Here is a 14,415-nt window from a genome sequence, read left to right as displayed (position 1 = left end):
ATCAAGCAAGGTCCTAACATGACCTGTGGGGGAAGGAAACACACTTTCATGTTCAAACTGCAGGTTGGGTGTTAGGACCATAGAACTACCAAGATGTAATTTGTTTATTCAGAAAATTATTGAACAGCTGCTGTGTTGGAACACGATCAGGCATTGGATATGGAGGAGACATCTAGACAGACATGTTCCCTGCTCTCATGAGGTGTATGGTCTAAATCAGGGCTTAGCAAACTTTTTCTACAAAGGGTCTAATCATCAATATTTTCTGCTTTGTGGAAGTACAGCCTCTGTCACTCTGTTACACCAACTCAGCTCCATTCTAGCTGCTATAGACAATATGCAAATGAATCACTGTGACTGTGTCCCAGTAAAACTTTATTTATGGCTGGACTTGACATGCAGAATGTAGTTTATCACCTCCTGGTTTCAATAAATCTTCTCAAAATGTGGGTTTTGGATCAGCAGCATTCGCATCATATTGATGCTTGTTAGAAATGGGATCCTTGGGCTGCACTCCAGGCCACCTACCTTGGAATCTGCATTGTCAGAAAGATCCCTGGGTGATGCATACGAACCTTAAAGCTTGACAAGCACTGGGACAGGGGAAAAGAAATGAAAACTTTTAAAACATTTTCTTGGTGTATCTCCCCTAGAGGAAGATCAGGGTGCCATGAATATGTTGCCAGAAGACTTTAACCTAATCAATCCAGAAGAAAATAGCATTTAAGCTATTTCCTGAAAGACAAGATTCAACTATGAGTTACTCCATTCCCCAACCAAGGAGGAGACGTTTGACAACCTCAGTCCTTACAGGAAATATTTCAGAAAGTTTACTCATCATTTTATAACATATGTTATATCTAATTCCAAAACCAAGTGTAAGTGACTTTCAGTAAAAAACACAAGGCAGTAAGGAAGTTATAAAGGAAGTATAAGAGTGTAGATCAGGAACATAAAGGGAGGAGTTTGGTCACACCTGTAACCTGGAATAAGATGCTGAGTATTTTTTTAAACACAGGTTCAAATTGTTTATTACATTCAACAGACATGAATGACTCGGTCACATGGCTTATATAAGTTTCTAAAAGCTGACTTTCAGTTTTTTGTCATGGACCAGGAACGGACATTCCTGGGTCAACACAGGTCCCTGAACACTACGGAAGTAGCACTGCTGCACTGAGCAGATGTGCCCGTGTGCGCAGTCGTGTTGGACTCTCTGTGACCCCATGGACTGTAGCCTGCCAGGCTGCTCTGTCCATGAGATTTCCCAGCAAGAATACTGGAGTGGGTTGCATTTCCTACTCCAAGGGGTCCTCCCAACTCAGGGATCAAACCCATGTCTCCTGCATTGGCAAGTGGATGCTTTACCACTGAGCCCCATGGGTGTACTGTGCATATGTCTCTAACTGAAAATCCCTGGTGGGGAAGTAAAATGATACGGTAGTAAAAGTCCAAGACAAAAGGTCAGAAATCTTGTATTTTTTCTTTTATTTTTAGACTTAATACAGCTTCAGTTTTTTATATTAAATTCAGTTCAGTTCAGTTCAGTTGCTCAGTCATGTCTGACTCTTTGTGACCCCATGAATCGCAGCCCACCAGGCCTCTCTGTCCATCACCAACTCCCAGAGTTCACCCAAACTCATGTGCATACAGTCGGTGATGCCATCCAGCCATCTCATCCTCTGTCGTCCCTTTCTCCTCCTGCCCCCAATCCCTCCCAGCATCAGGGTCTTTTCCAATGAGTCAACTCTTCGCATGAGGTAGCCAAAGTATTGGAGTTTCAGCTTCAGTATCACTCCTTCCAATGAACACACAGGACTGATCTCCTTTAGGATGGACTGGTTGGATCTCCTTGCAGTCCAAGGGACTCTCAAGAGTCTTCTCCAACACCACAGTTCAAAAGCATCAATTCTTCAGTGCTCAGCTTTCTTCACAGTCCAACTCTCACATCCATACATGACCACTGGAAAAACCATAGCCTTGACTAGACGAACCTTTGTTGGCAAAGTAATGTCTCTGCTTTTGAATATGCTATCTAGGTTGGTTTCCTTCCAAGGAGTAAGCGTCTTTTAATTTCATGGCTGCAGTCACCATCTGTGGTGATTTTGGAGCCCAAAGAAATAAAGTCTGACACTGTTTCCACTGTTTCCCCATCTATTTCCCATGAAGTGATGGGACCAGATGCCATGATCTTCATTTTCTGAATGTTGAGTTTTAAGCCAACTTTTTCACTCTCCTCTTTCACTGTGATCAAGAGGCTTTTTAGTTCCTCTTCACTTTCTGCCATAAGGGTGGTGTCATCTGCATATCTGAGGTTGTTGATATTTATCCCAGCAATCTTGATTCCAGCTTGTGTTTCTTCCAGTCCAGTGTTTCTCATGATGTACTCTGCATATAATTTAAATAAGCAGGGTGACAATATACAGCCTTGACATACTCCTTTTCCTATTTGGAACCAGTCTGTTGTTCCATGTCCAGTTCTAACTGTTGCTTCCTGACCTGCATACAAATTTCTCAAGAGGCAGATCAGGTGGTCTGGTTTTCCCATCTCTTTCAGAATTTACCACAGTTTATTGTGATCCACACAGTCAAAGGCTTTGACATAGTCAATAAAGCAGAAATAGATGCTTTTCTGGAACTCTCTTGCTTTTTCCATGATCCAGCGGATGTTGGCAATTTGATCTCTGGTTCCTCTGCCTTTTCTAAAACCAGCTTGAACATCTGGAAGTTCACGGTTCACGTATTGCTGAAGCCTGGCTTGGAGAATTTTGAGCATTACTTTACTAGTGTGTGAGATGAGTGCAACTGTGCGGTAGTTTGAGCATTCTTTGGCATTGCCTTTCTTTGGGATTGGAATGAAAACTGACCTTTTCCAGTCCGTGGCCACTGCTGAGCTTCCCAAATTTGCTGGCATATTGAGTGCAGCACTTTCACAGCATCATCTTTCAGGATTTGAAATAGCTCCACTGGAATTCCATCACCTCCACTAGCTTTGTTCGTAGTGATGCTTTCTAAGGCCCACTTGACTTCACATTCCAGGATGTCTGACTCTAGGTGAGTGATCACACCATCGTGATTATCTGGGTTGTGAAGATCTTTTTTGTACAGTTCTTCTGTGTATTCTTGCCATCTCTTCTTAATATCTTCTGCTTCTGTTAGGTCCATACCATTTCTGTCCTTTATCAAGCCAATCTTTGCATGAAATGTTCCCTTTGTATCTCTAATTTTCTTGAAGAGATCTCTAGTCTTTCCCATTCTGTTGTTTTCCTCTATTTCTTTGCATTGATTGCTGAGGAAGGCTTTCTTATCTCTTCTTGCTATTCTTTGGAACTCTGCATTCAGATGTTTATATCTTTCCTTTTCTCCTTTGCTTTTCACTTCTCTTCTTTTCACAGCTATTTGTAAGGCCTCCTCAGACAGCCATTTTGCTTTTTTGCATTTCTTTTCCATGGGGATGGTCTTGATCCCTGTTTCCTGTATAATGTCATGAACCTCATTCCATAGTTCATCAGGCACTCTGTTTATCAGATCTAGGCCCTTAAATCTATTTCTCACTTCCACTGTATAATCATAAGGGATTTTCTTTAGGTCATACCTGAATGGTCTAGTGGTTTTCCCTGCTTTCTTCAAATTTAGTCTGAATTTGGCAATAAGGAGTTCATGGTCTGAGCCACAGTCAGCTCCTGGTCTTGTTTTTGCTGACTATATAGAGCTTCTCCATTTTTGGCTGCAAAGAATATAATCAATCTGACTTTGGTGTTGACCATCTGGTGATGTCCATGTATAGAGTCTTCTCTTTTGTTGTTGGAAGAGGGTGTTTGCTATGACCAGTATGTTCTCTTGGCAAAACTCTGAGCCTTTGCCCTGCTTCATTCCATATTCCAAGGCCAAATTTGCCTGTTTCTCCAGGTGTTTCTTGACTTCCTACTTTTGCATTCCAGGCCCCTATAATGAAAAGGACATCTTTTTGGGGTGTTAGTTCTAAAAGGTCTTGTAGGTCTTCATAGAACCATTCAACTTCAGCTTCTTCAGCGTTACTGGTTGGGGCATAGGCTTGGATTACCATGATATTGAATGGTTTGCCTTGGAAATGAACAGAGATCATTCTGTCATTTTGGAGATTGCATTCAAGTACTGCATTTTGGACTCTTTTGTTGACCATGATGGCTACTCCATTTCTTCTGAGGGATTTCTGCCCACAGTAGTAGATATAATGGTCATCTGAGTTAAATTCACCCATTCCAGTCCATTTTAGTTTGCTGATTCCTAGAATGTCAACGTTCACTCTTGCAATCTCCTGTTTGACCACTTCCAATATGCCTTGATTCGTGGACCTAACATTCCAGGTTCCTATGCAATATTGCTCTTTACAGCATCGGACCTTGCTTCTATCACCAGTCACATCCACAACTGGTTATTGTTTTTGCTTTGGCTCCTTCCCTTTATTCTTTCTGAAGTTATTTCTCCACTGATCTCCAGTAGCATATTGGGCACCTACTGACCTGGGGAGTTCCTCTTTCAGTATCCTATCATTTTGCCTTTTCATACTGTTTATGGGGTTCTCAAGGCAAGAATGCTTCGCCATTCCCTTCTCCAGTGGACCACATTCTGTAAGACCTCTCCACCATGACTCACCTGTCTTGGGTGGCCCCACACGGCATGGCTTAGTTTAACTGAGTTAGACAAGGCTGTGGTTCATGTGATCCAATTGGCTAGTTTTCTGTGATTATGGTTTCAGTGTGTCTGCCCTCTGATGCCCTCTTACAACACCTACCATCTCACTTGAGTTTCTCTTACCTTGGACGTGGGCTATCTCTTCAGGGCTGCTCCAGCAAAGCACAGCTGCTGCTCCTTACCTTGGACAAGGTCACCCCTCCTGACCTTGAACATGGAGTAGCTCCTCTCAGCCCTCCTGCACCGAGATAATCTAATAATACAGTCGATTATTTCTTTTTAATTTTTATTTTAGAGTATAGTTGTTTTATAATGTTTTTAATTTTAAATTATGTTTATAAATGTAAATTTGTGTCATTAGTTTCTGTTGTACACAGTGATTCAGACATATACATATATCCTATGCACTCCTTCCCAAATTTTCTCATATATATTGCTGACTATTGAGCAGAGTTCCCTGTGCTATACAACAGGTCCTTGTTGATTATGGATTTTATATGGAGTGTACATGTTAATCCCAAACTCCCCCTACCTTTCCCCTTTGATAACCTTTCATTTGTTTTCAAAATCCATAGGTCTATTTCTCTTTTGTAAATAAGTTCATTTGTATCATTTTTTTAGGTTCCACATATAAGTGATACTATATGATATTTATCTTTCTGACTTTACTTAGTATGATCATCTCTAGTACCATGTTGCTGCAAATGGCATTATATCATTGTTTTTATGGCTGAGGAAACACTGCATTGTGTGTATATATATATACCTCATCTTCTATATCCATTCATCTGTTGATGGACATTTAGGCTGCTTCCATGTCTTGGCTATTGTAAATTGTGCTGCAATGAATATTGAATGCATGTATCTTTTCAAGTTATTTTCTCTGGATGTATACCCAAGAGTTGGATTGCTGGATCATACAGTAAGCTCTATTTTTAGTTTTTTAAGGAACCTCCATACTCTGCCCCATAACAATTGTACTGATTTACATTCTCACCAACAGTATTGGAGGTTCCCTTTTCTCCACACCCTTTCCAGCGTTTATTGTTTGTAGACTTTTTGATGATGGCAATTCTGACTGCTATGAAAGTGAAAGTGAAGTCTCTCAGTCACTGCTATAAGGTGAAACCTTATTATAGTTTTGACTTGCATTTCTCTACTAACTAGTGATGTTGAACATTTTTTCCTGTGCTTTTTGACCATCTGTATGTCTTCTTTGGAGAAATGTCTATATCTGCCAATTTTTTGACTGGGTGGTTTGTTTTTTTTTATATATATTGAGTTTCATGTATTTGTATATTTTGGAGATTAATCCCCTGTTGGTTGCTTCATTTGCAATATTTTCTTTCAGTTCATAGGTTGTCTTTTCGTTTTATGGCTTCTTTTACCGTGCAAAAGCCTGTAAGTTTGATTAGGTCCCAGGTGTTTAGTTTTCCTTTTATTTCTAGTGCCTTGACCTAAGAAAACATTGGTATGATTTATGTCAGAAAATGCTTTTCCTATGTTTTGTTCTAGGAGTTTTATGGTGTCATGTTTTATATTTAAGTCTTTAAACCATTTTGAGTTTATTTTTGTATATGGTATTAAAGAATGTTCTAGTCTCATCCTTTTACATGTAGTTGTCCAGTTTTCCCAGCACCACTTATTAGAGAGACTGTCTTCTCTGCATTGTATACTCTTGCATTTTTTTGTCATAGGTTGACCATAGGTGTGTGGGATTATGTTGAGGTATGTTCCTTTTATGCCCACTTTCTGGAGAATTTTTATCATAAATGGGTGTTGAATTTTGTCAAAAGCTTTTCTGTATCTATTGAGATGATCATATGGTTTTTATTCTTCAATTTGGTTTTTTTTTTTTTTTTTGAGGGGGGTTTCAGGGTAATGCTAGCTCTGTAAAATGCATTTGGAAGTGTTCCCTCCTCTTCAGTTTTATGGAATAGTTTGAAGATTATTATTTATTCTTTTTTAAATGTTTGGTAGAATTCACCAGCCAAACCGTGTACATCTAGGCTTTTCTTTCTTGGGAAGTTTTCGGTTACTGATTCAATCTCTTTACCAGTTATAGATCTATTTAGATTTTCTATTTCTTCATCATTCAGTCTTGGTAGAGTGTATTTCTAGAATTTACCCATATCTGCTAACTTATTCAACTTGTTCTCATATGAATGTTCATAGTAGTCTCTAATATTAATACTATGTATTTCTGTGGTATCTGAGTATCCTGATTGGATAACTGCAAATGATTTTTTTTTTTAATAATGGAAAATTATTTAATTAGTATACATGTGTTCCCCATCCTGAACCCTCCTACCTCCTCCCTCCCCACACCATCCCTCTGGGTCGTCCCAGTGCACCAGCCCCAAGCATCCAGCATCGTGCATTGAACCTGGACTGGCATCTCATTTCATACATGACGTTTCACATGTTTCAATGCCATTCTTCCAAATCTTCCCACCCTCTCCCTCTCCCACAGAGTCCATAAGACTGTTCTATACATCAGTGTCTCTTTTGCTGTCTTGTATACAGGGTTATCGTTACCATCTTTCTAAATTCCATATATATGCGTTAGTATACTATATTGGTGTTTTTCCTTCTGGCTTACTTCACTCTGTATGATAGGCTCCAGTTTCATCCACCTCATTAGAACTGATTCAAATGTATTCTTTTTAATGGCTGAGTAATACTCCATTGTGTATATGTACCACAGCTTTCTTATCCATTCATCTGCTGATGGACATCTAGGTTGCTTCCATGTCCTGGCTATTATAAACAGTGCTGCGATGAACATTGGGGTACACGTGTCTTTTTCCCTTCTGGTTTCCTCAGTGTGTATGCCCAGCAGTGGGATTGCTGGGTCATAAGGCAGTTCTATTTCCAGTTTTTTAAGGCATCTCCACAGTGTTCTCCATAGTGGCTGTACTAGTTTGCATTCCCACCAACAGTGGAAGAGGGTTCCCTTTTCTCCACACCCTCTCCAGCATTTATTATTTGTAGACTTTTGGATCGCAGCCATTCTGACTGGCGTGAAATGGTACCTCATAGTGGTTTTGATTTGCATTTCTCTGATAATGAGTGATGTTGAGCATCTTTTCATGTGTTTGTTAGCCATCTGTATGTCTTCTTTGGAGAAATGTCTATTTAGTTCTTTGGCCCATTTTTTGATTGGGTCATTTATTTTTCTGGAGTTGAGCTGTAGGAGTTGCTTGTATATTTTTGAGATTAGTTGTTTATCGGTTGCTTCATTTGCTATTATTTTCTCCCATTCTGAAGGCTGTCTTTTCACCTTGCTAATAGTTTCCTTTGATGTGCAGAAGCTTTTAAGTTTAATTAGGTCCCATTTGTTTATTTTTACTTTTATTTCCAATATTCTGGGAGGTGGATCATAGAGGATCCTGCTGTGATGTATGTCAGAGAGTGTTTTGCCTATGTTCTCCTCTAGGAGTTTTATAGTTTCTGGTCTTACGTTGAGATCTTTAATCCATTTTGAGTTTATTTTTGTATATGGTGTTAGAAAGTGTTCTAGTTTCATTCTTTTACAAGTGGTTGACCAGATTTCCCAGCACCACTTGTTAAAGAGATTGTCTTTAATCCATTGTATATTCTTGCCTCCTTTGTCAAAGATAAGGTGTCCATATGTGCGTGGATTTATCTCTGGGCTTTCTATTTTGTTCCATTGATCTCTATTTCTGTCTTTGTGCCAGTACCATACTGTCTTGATAACTGTGGCTTTGTAGTAGAGCCTGAAGTCAGGTAGGTTGATTCCTCCAGTTCCATTTTTCTTTCTCAAGATCGCTTTGGCTATTCGAGGTTTTTTGTATTTCCATACAAATTGTGAAATTATTTGTTCTAGCTCTGTATCTATTGAGATGATCATATGGTTTTAGTCTTCAATTTGTTAATGTGCTATAACGCACTGATTTGCAGATCTTGAAAAATCCTTGCATCCCTGGAATAAATCCCAATTGATCATGGTGCATGATCCTTTTAATGTGTTGTTGGATTTGGTTTGCTAGTCTTTTGTTGAGGATTTTTGCGTCTTTAGTGTTCTTGCCTGGAAAATCCCAGGAACGGGGGAGCCTGGTGGGCTGCCGTCTATGGGGTCGCACAGAGTCAGACATGACTGAAGTGACTTCGCAGCAATAGCAGCAGGGCTTCCCTGGTGGCTCAGAGGTTAAAGCTTCTGCCTGCAATGTGGGAGACCTGGATTCGATCCCTGGGTCGGGAAGATCCCCTGGAGAAGGAAATGGCAACCCACTCTAGTATTCTTGCCTGGAGAATCCCATGGGTGGAGGAGCCTGGTGGGCTACAGTCCACGGGGTCACAAAGAGTCAGACACGACTGAGCGACTTAACTTTTGCATCTATGTTCATCAGTGATATTGGCCTGTAATTTGTGTGGGTGGTATCTTTGTCTGATTTTGGTATCAGAGTGATGATAGTCTCATAGAATGAGTTTGGGAGTGTTCCAATTGTTTGGAACAGGTTCAGAAAGATAGGTGTTAGCTCTTCTCTAAGTGTTTGATAGGATTCGCCCGTGAAGCCATCTTGGGAGACTGTGCCTTTCTAAGAATCTGTCCGTTTCATTGGCACATAGTTGCTTGTGGTAGTCTTCCATGATCTTTTGTGTTTCTGTGGTGTCTGTTGTAACATGTATCCTTTTTCATTTCTAATTTTATTGATTTGAGCCCTCCCTTTTTTTCTTGAGAGTCTGGCTAAAGGTTTATCAATTTTTTTATCTTTTCAAAGAACAAGCTTTTCATTTCATTGATCTTTTTTATTGTTTTCATCTGTTTCATTATTTCTACTCTAATCTTTAAGATTTCTTTCCTTCTACTATCCTTGGGTTTTGTTTGTTCTTCTTTCTCTACCTGCTTTGGACATAAAGTTAGGTTGTTTCTTCGTGATTTTTCTTGTTTCCTGAGGTAAAATTGTGTGTGTATGTTTGTGCTCAGTCGTGTCCAACTTTTTGGGACCCCATTGACTGTGGCCCACCAGGCTCCTCTGTCCGTGGGATTTCCCAAGCAAGAATACTAGAGTGGAAATGAATACATTTCCTACTCCCAGGAATCTTACCAATCTAGGGACTGAGCCCATGTCTCCTACATTGGTAGGCAGATTCTTTACCACTGCACCAGATTGGAAGCCCAAGATAAGATTGTATTGCTATAAACTTCCCTCTTAGAACTGCTTTTGCTCCATCATCATGTTTTCATTGTCATTTGTCTCTATTGATTTCCTCTTTGATTTCTTCAGTGATCCATTGGTTGTTTAGCAGCATATTGTTTAGCCTGAACATCTAGGTCTGGACTCCAGCTTTGTTACTTACTAGTCTGTAACCCTAGCCCCATGACTTGACCTCTCCAAAGCTCAGTTTCCTCAATTGTAAAATGAGGATAGCAGTGACTGCCTCATCCAGCTTGTAAGTGGACTGAATGGGTCAGTACAGAGCCTGGCCCCTAGGAAGTGCTTTAGGAGTCTTTGTTATTACTGCTGCCATTGCTATTCTTGGCCTTGTCTGTAGATGGGTCACTTCCAGCCTTAGTGTAGTCAGTCACCCCATCTGAGCCGTTCAAGCCACCTGTGTGTACATGGAACTAAGAGTGAGTGTCTTTCTCAGTCAGCTGGAGAGGGAGAAGCAAGGCAAGGTGCTCAAAGGGCCAAAAGACAAAAACCAAAGCCTCATACGATTGCTAAACACTAGTATCAAGGAGACTTTACCACTTTGGTTCTTCTTAAAGCCACCCTGTCAAGGGCATAAATGGTTGGTGATGTTGTTTTGGGGACTCAGAGTCTGCCCAGGAAACAGATTGAGCCCTCTCCTTCCTTCTCTGAGAAATAACCTCATCAAAAACTCATAGCAGAAAAGCCCTTTCAGCATCACGGGACTAGAGTGGGAAGAGGTGACCTGAAGCCCTGGAGCAGAAACGGAGGGGACCCCAGCCCTCAGAGAAATGCAAGGCCCAGGGTATCTAAGAGCACCAGGGTCTCCTTCAGACTCCCCACTAGTCATCTGGGCAGGAGAGCCAAAGGATGGCGCTTCTTGGATGGAAGAATCTGGGTCAGCATTGTTATGGCATTATCCAAAGATGGGACTAAGAGGGCTTGGAGTGGTTGAGGAGGAAGCTTTGAAAACTTGAAGGCTAATTGTGCCACTTCCTAGCTCCAAACATAGGCAAGGGACAAGTGAGTATCTCAGAGCCTCAAATTCCTCGTCTATAGGTAATGTTAAATATTATTTAATAATACATAATATAGTACTATTATATTATTAGCAATAACATTATCTTGCTAGGTTGTTGGGACAAATTATGTATATTGCATATCTACTAATGTGCTGTGTGTGTGCTCAGTCATATCCAACTCTTTACAACCCCATCGACAGTACCTTGCCAGGCTCCTCTGTCCATCGAATGTTCTAGGCAAGAATACTGGAATGAGTTGCCATTTCCTTCTCCAGGGAATCTTCCCAACCCAGGGATTGAACTCCTGTCTCTTTCGTCTCCTGCATTGGCAGGTGGATCCTTTACCACTGTGCCACCTAATGTGCTGTATACTAATATACTATTACCACACATCCATCACAAATAGAAGCTCAAATAATAATTGTAGTATTAATAATATGAATGTTAATATTACTACTAGTAGTATAATAATAATAATCAGAGAGCCTCTTAAAAGTAATGCTGGCCCAATGGTTAGGGGATGAGAATACTAGCTTGAACACAGACCTGCTGAATGATTCCTTACATTAAAAACCCTTTACCCCTCTGTGCCTCAGCCACATGGAGCTGAGTTCTAGTTCTAACACCAGGACCAGCTGTTATCGTGATCTTGGTCAAGTCACCAAACCACATCACAATATGTTAGACAATAATTGTGACCCAGCCCTTCTCCAGTGAGGAGGTCTTTAGTGGAAAGATCTTTAGAAAGCATAAAGCAACACTTCAGTATAAGATTTTATTCTTCACCCTCTGAGTTGTGTGACCATTAGGAAAGGGTTTTGAAGTCAACCTCCTCATGAAGTCCTCCTCCCACCAGCCATCCTGCCCACGGTCAAGTCTTTCCTCTTACTGCACTGCTAATCATAACTACTTACTGCCTTTTGGTTTCACGGGCCATGGTCTATATACTACTATTCCCATATGAAAGGTGGCAAGATGATGTTCAGAAAGGTTAAAGAATTTGTCCTAGGTCACACAGCTAGTGCATGACAGAACTGAGGATTCAAAGCCAGTCCTCCCTGCCTCCAAAAACCACCATAGTATACTTTACAAGTTGATAGAATTCTCTTCAGGTCCTAAAGAAGGAAATGGCAACCCACTCCAGTGTTCTTGCCTGGAGAATCCCAGGCACGGGAGAGCCTAGTGGGCTGCCGTCTATGGGGTCGCACAGAGTCGGACACGACTGAAGCGACTTAGCAGCAGTAGTAATAGTAAGAGCAGAATCTAAGGATGAGAATTACCTCTAATCTTTAGACAACCCTGCATGTAACAAGTGAGGGAATTGAAGCTCCAGGTCCGAGCAGCTATTTGTCAGAGCTCCTAAGCAGTGTCTGGTGATGGCTGCCCTCGGGTCCTTACTTCCAAGGCCATGCTCTCTGCCCACAGTGCTACGTCAACTTGCTCTTCTGGTACCAGTTCTTCTGCGGTTTCTCTGGCTCCACCATGATTGACTACTGGCAGCTGATCTTCTTCAACCTCTTCTTCACTTCCTTGCCTCCTCTTGTCTTCGGAGTCCTCGATAAGGACATCTCTATGGAAACACTCTTGGCATTGCCCGAACTGTACAAGAGCGGCCAGAACTCCGAGGTAAGGGGACCGGGCAGAGGCAGGGGCACTGGAAGGTGACCTTCAGCTCCTCCCTAGAGGTGTCAGAGAAGGAGTGCTGGGCCAGAGATCCTGTGTTCTGGTCACCACTCTGCCACTTACCTCCCATGTGACCCAGGATGTCTGCTCCCTGTTCCTGGCCTGTTTCTCATTTGCTGTTGAAGGTGATGGACCAGGTGGATATTTTTCTTTTTAGTTATTTCTTAATTATATCACACAGTAATATGGGCCTGTGCTAGTTAAAGGGGAAGAGGGCTTACAGAAAGACTGCATCACTTTTCTCTGATCTTTGCAGGCCTTCAGCAGAACCCCCAAGGCTTGGTTTGGGAATCCCTGGGGCTAAAAGCCATCAAAATAGTTTCTTAGAAGGCACAGAGGCCACACTGATGCCCTTAAAGATTCGGGAAGGTCCTACAGCAGGCAGACTGACCAGCACAGACAGGCTGGGAACCTGGAGGCAGAGAGGGAACCTGATGGCCTCAAAGGAGGAGCTCTGGGAAAAGGGATGTTGCTATGCACTAGGGTAGCTCTACATCTCAGATAAGGAGGGCAAAGCTAGATGTGGTGCTTGAGAGCTGGTGAAAGTTTGTGGACGACCAGTGAAGAACCAAGCCCCATATTCAGCCAAAGACAGGTGGAGAACAACTTAGCAACCCCAGCACTTCAGGCGAGGGAGATGTGGAGATGACGCACGACATCCTGGGCCCTTCTCATTGTCCCCTTCCCATAGGTGAGTTGGCTGCATAATGTATCCCTTTAGTATCTAACATCAAAAGAAGTTAATGTAGCAGAAACATACACTGTAAATGGTTTCAGTGTTCCCAAGGAAGGAAGCACAAAATAAGAAAGCTCATCTCCGAAGCCACTGAGCTGTCTCTTGGGAACTCGTGATCCTGGGCGGTGATTGAGAGCTCCTTTTCAGATGCTATTCAGAATCTCTAAACTTACGAAGTTTGTATTAGCACTAGTATTAATGATCATTAACAGCCGAGCCTTTTCTAGGTACCAAAGCACAGTTGTATTTAGACCTCTTGAAACTCAAGGAAATCTAGCCGGTATCGTCTTTATCTACTTCCTATGGAAGAAGAAACAATTCCCAAAGCAGTCTAGTGACTTTTACTAAGGTCACACAGGCCTGGAACTCGACTTGAGGTCCTGTCACTCCCAGGTCTGTGCTCTTGATCATCCCACTGTATTGCCTCTAGGGTAAGAAACATTGTAAGTGCCATGTTGTCTGGCCCAGCCACGCACAAGAAGGTTGCTTACAAGGAACAGAGGCTTGCTCAGATGGTGGTAACTGTCGATGTGTTCTTTCCTGACAGTGCTATAACCTGCTGACTTTCTGGATCTCCATGGCGGATGCGTTCTACCAGAGCCTCGTCTGTTTCTTTATCCCCTACCTGGTAAGGTGTATGGTCCCATTCTAACCATACAAACAGCAGGGTAGAGCTAGTCCCGTTAATATGAAATCCCAGACAAATAGTATCTTTCTGGACTCTTCAGAGCAGGGGCTCCAAATAGGAGGCCTGCAGACTCCACCCAGCATATTCAGAAAGTCAGAATACTTTACCAAAACATCTTAATTTCTGCCAGCTTCGGAAAAATTAAAAGCAGTTATTACACTGGATCATGGCAAAATCCAGAGTTGGCTCACCACCCTGCTTAGATGGGGACCTGGTCTCTAGTTTGTCATAGTCGCCACCGTGCCCTTTTGTGTCACGCCTAGCCATCTTCACTCACTCATTTACTGCTTCTTACTTGAACACTGAAGGTATTTGAGTTTACACCTCTTGATTTGTCTTTACATTTGTGCTTCCAAGTTCTGATAATAAGAGTTACTACCTTATCTGAAATAAAATAAGAATACAGGGAGCACAGGATACCAGCCCCATCTCAATTCAGTTACCCAGTTTACA

General features: G+C 41.8%; 1 protein-coding gene across 2 annotated transcripts in view; it reads left to right on the top strand.

Annotated features, from left to right (window-relative positions):
* Positions 1-14,415, top strand: part of ATP10B (ATPase phospholipid transporting 10B (putative)) — a 316,602-nt gene that overhangs the window by 281,656 nt on the left and 20,531 nt on the right. For both annotated transcript variants that reach the window (XM_024995294.2, XM_015472347.3), the window contains 2 exons: positions 12,281-12,481; positions 13,822-13,902. In XM_024995294.2, the coding sequence (XP_024851062.1) occupies positions 12,281-12,481; positions 13,822-13,902 (282 nt within the window). The remainder of the gene's footprint in view (positions 1-12,280; positions 12,482-13,821; positions 13,903-14,415) is intronic.

This window comes from Bos taurus, chromosome 7, assembly GCF_002263795.3.
Source record: "Bos taurus isolate L1 Dominette 01449 registration number 42190680 breed Hereford chromosome 7, ARS-UCD2.0, whole genome shotgun sequence".
Lineage (NCBI taxonomy): Eukaryota > Metazoa > Chordata > Mammalia > Artiodactyla > Bovidae > Bos > Bos taurus.
Note: the sequence above shows the minus strand (reverse complement) of the source record. Positions and strands in the feature narration are given on the sequence as shown.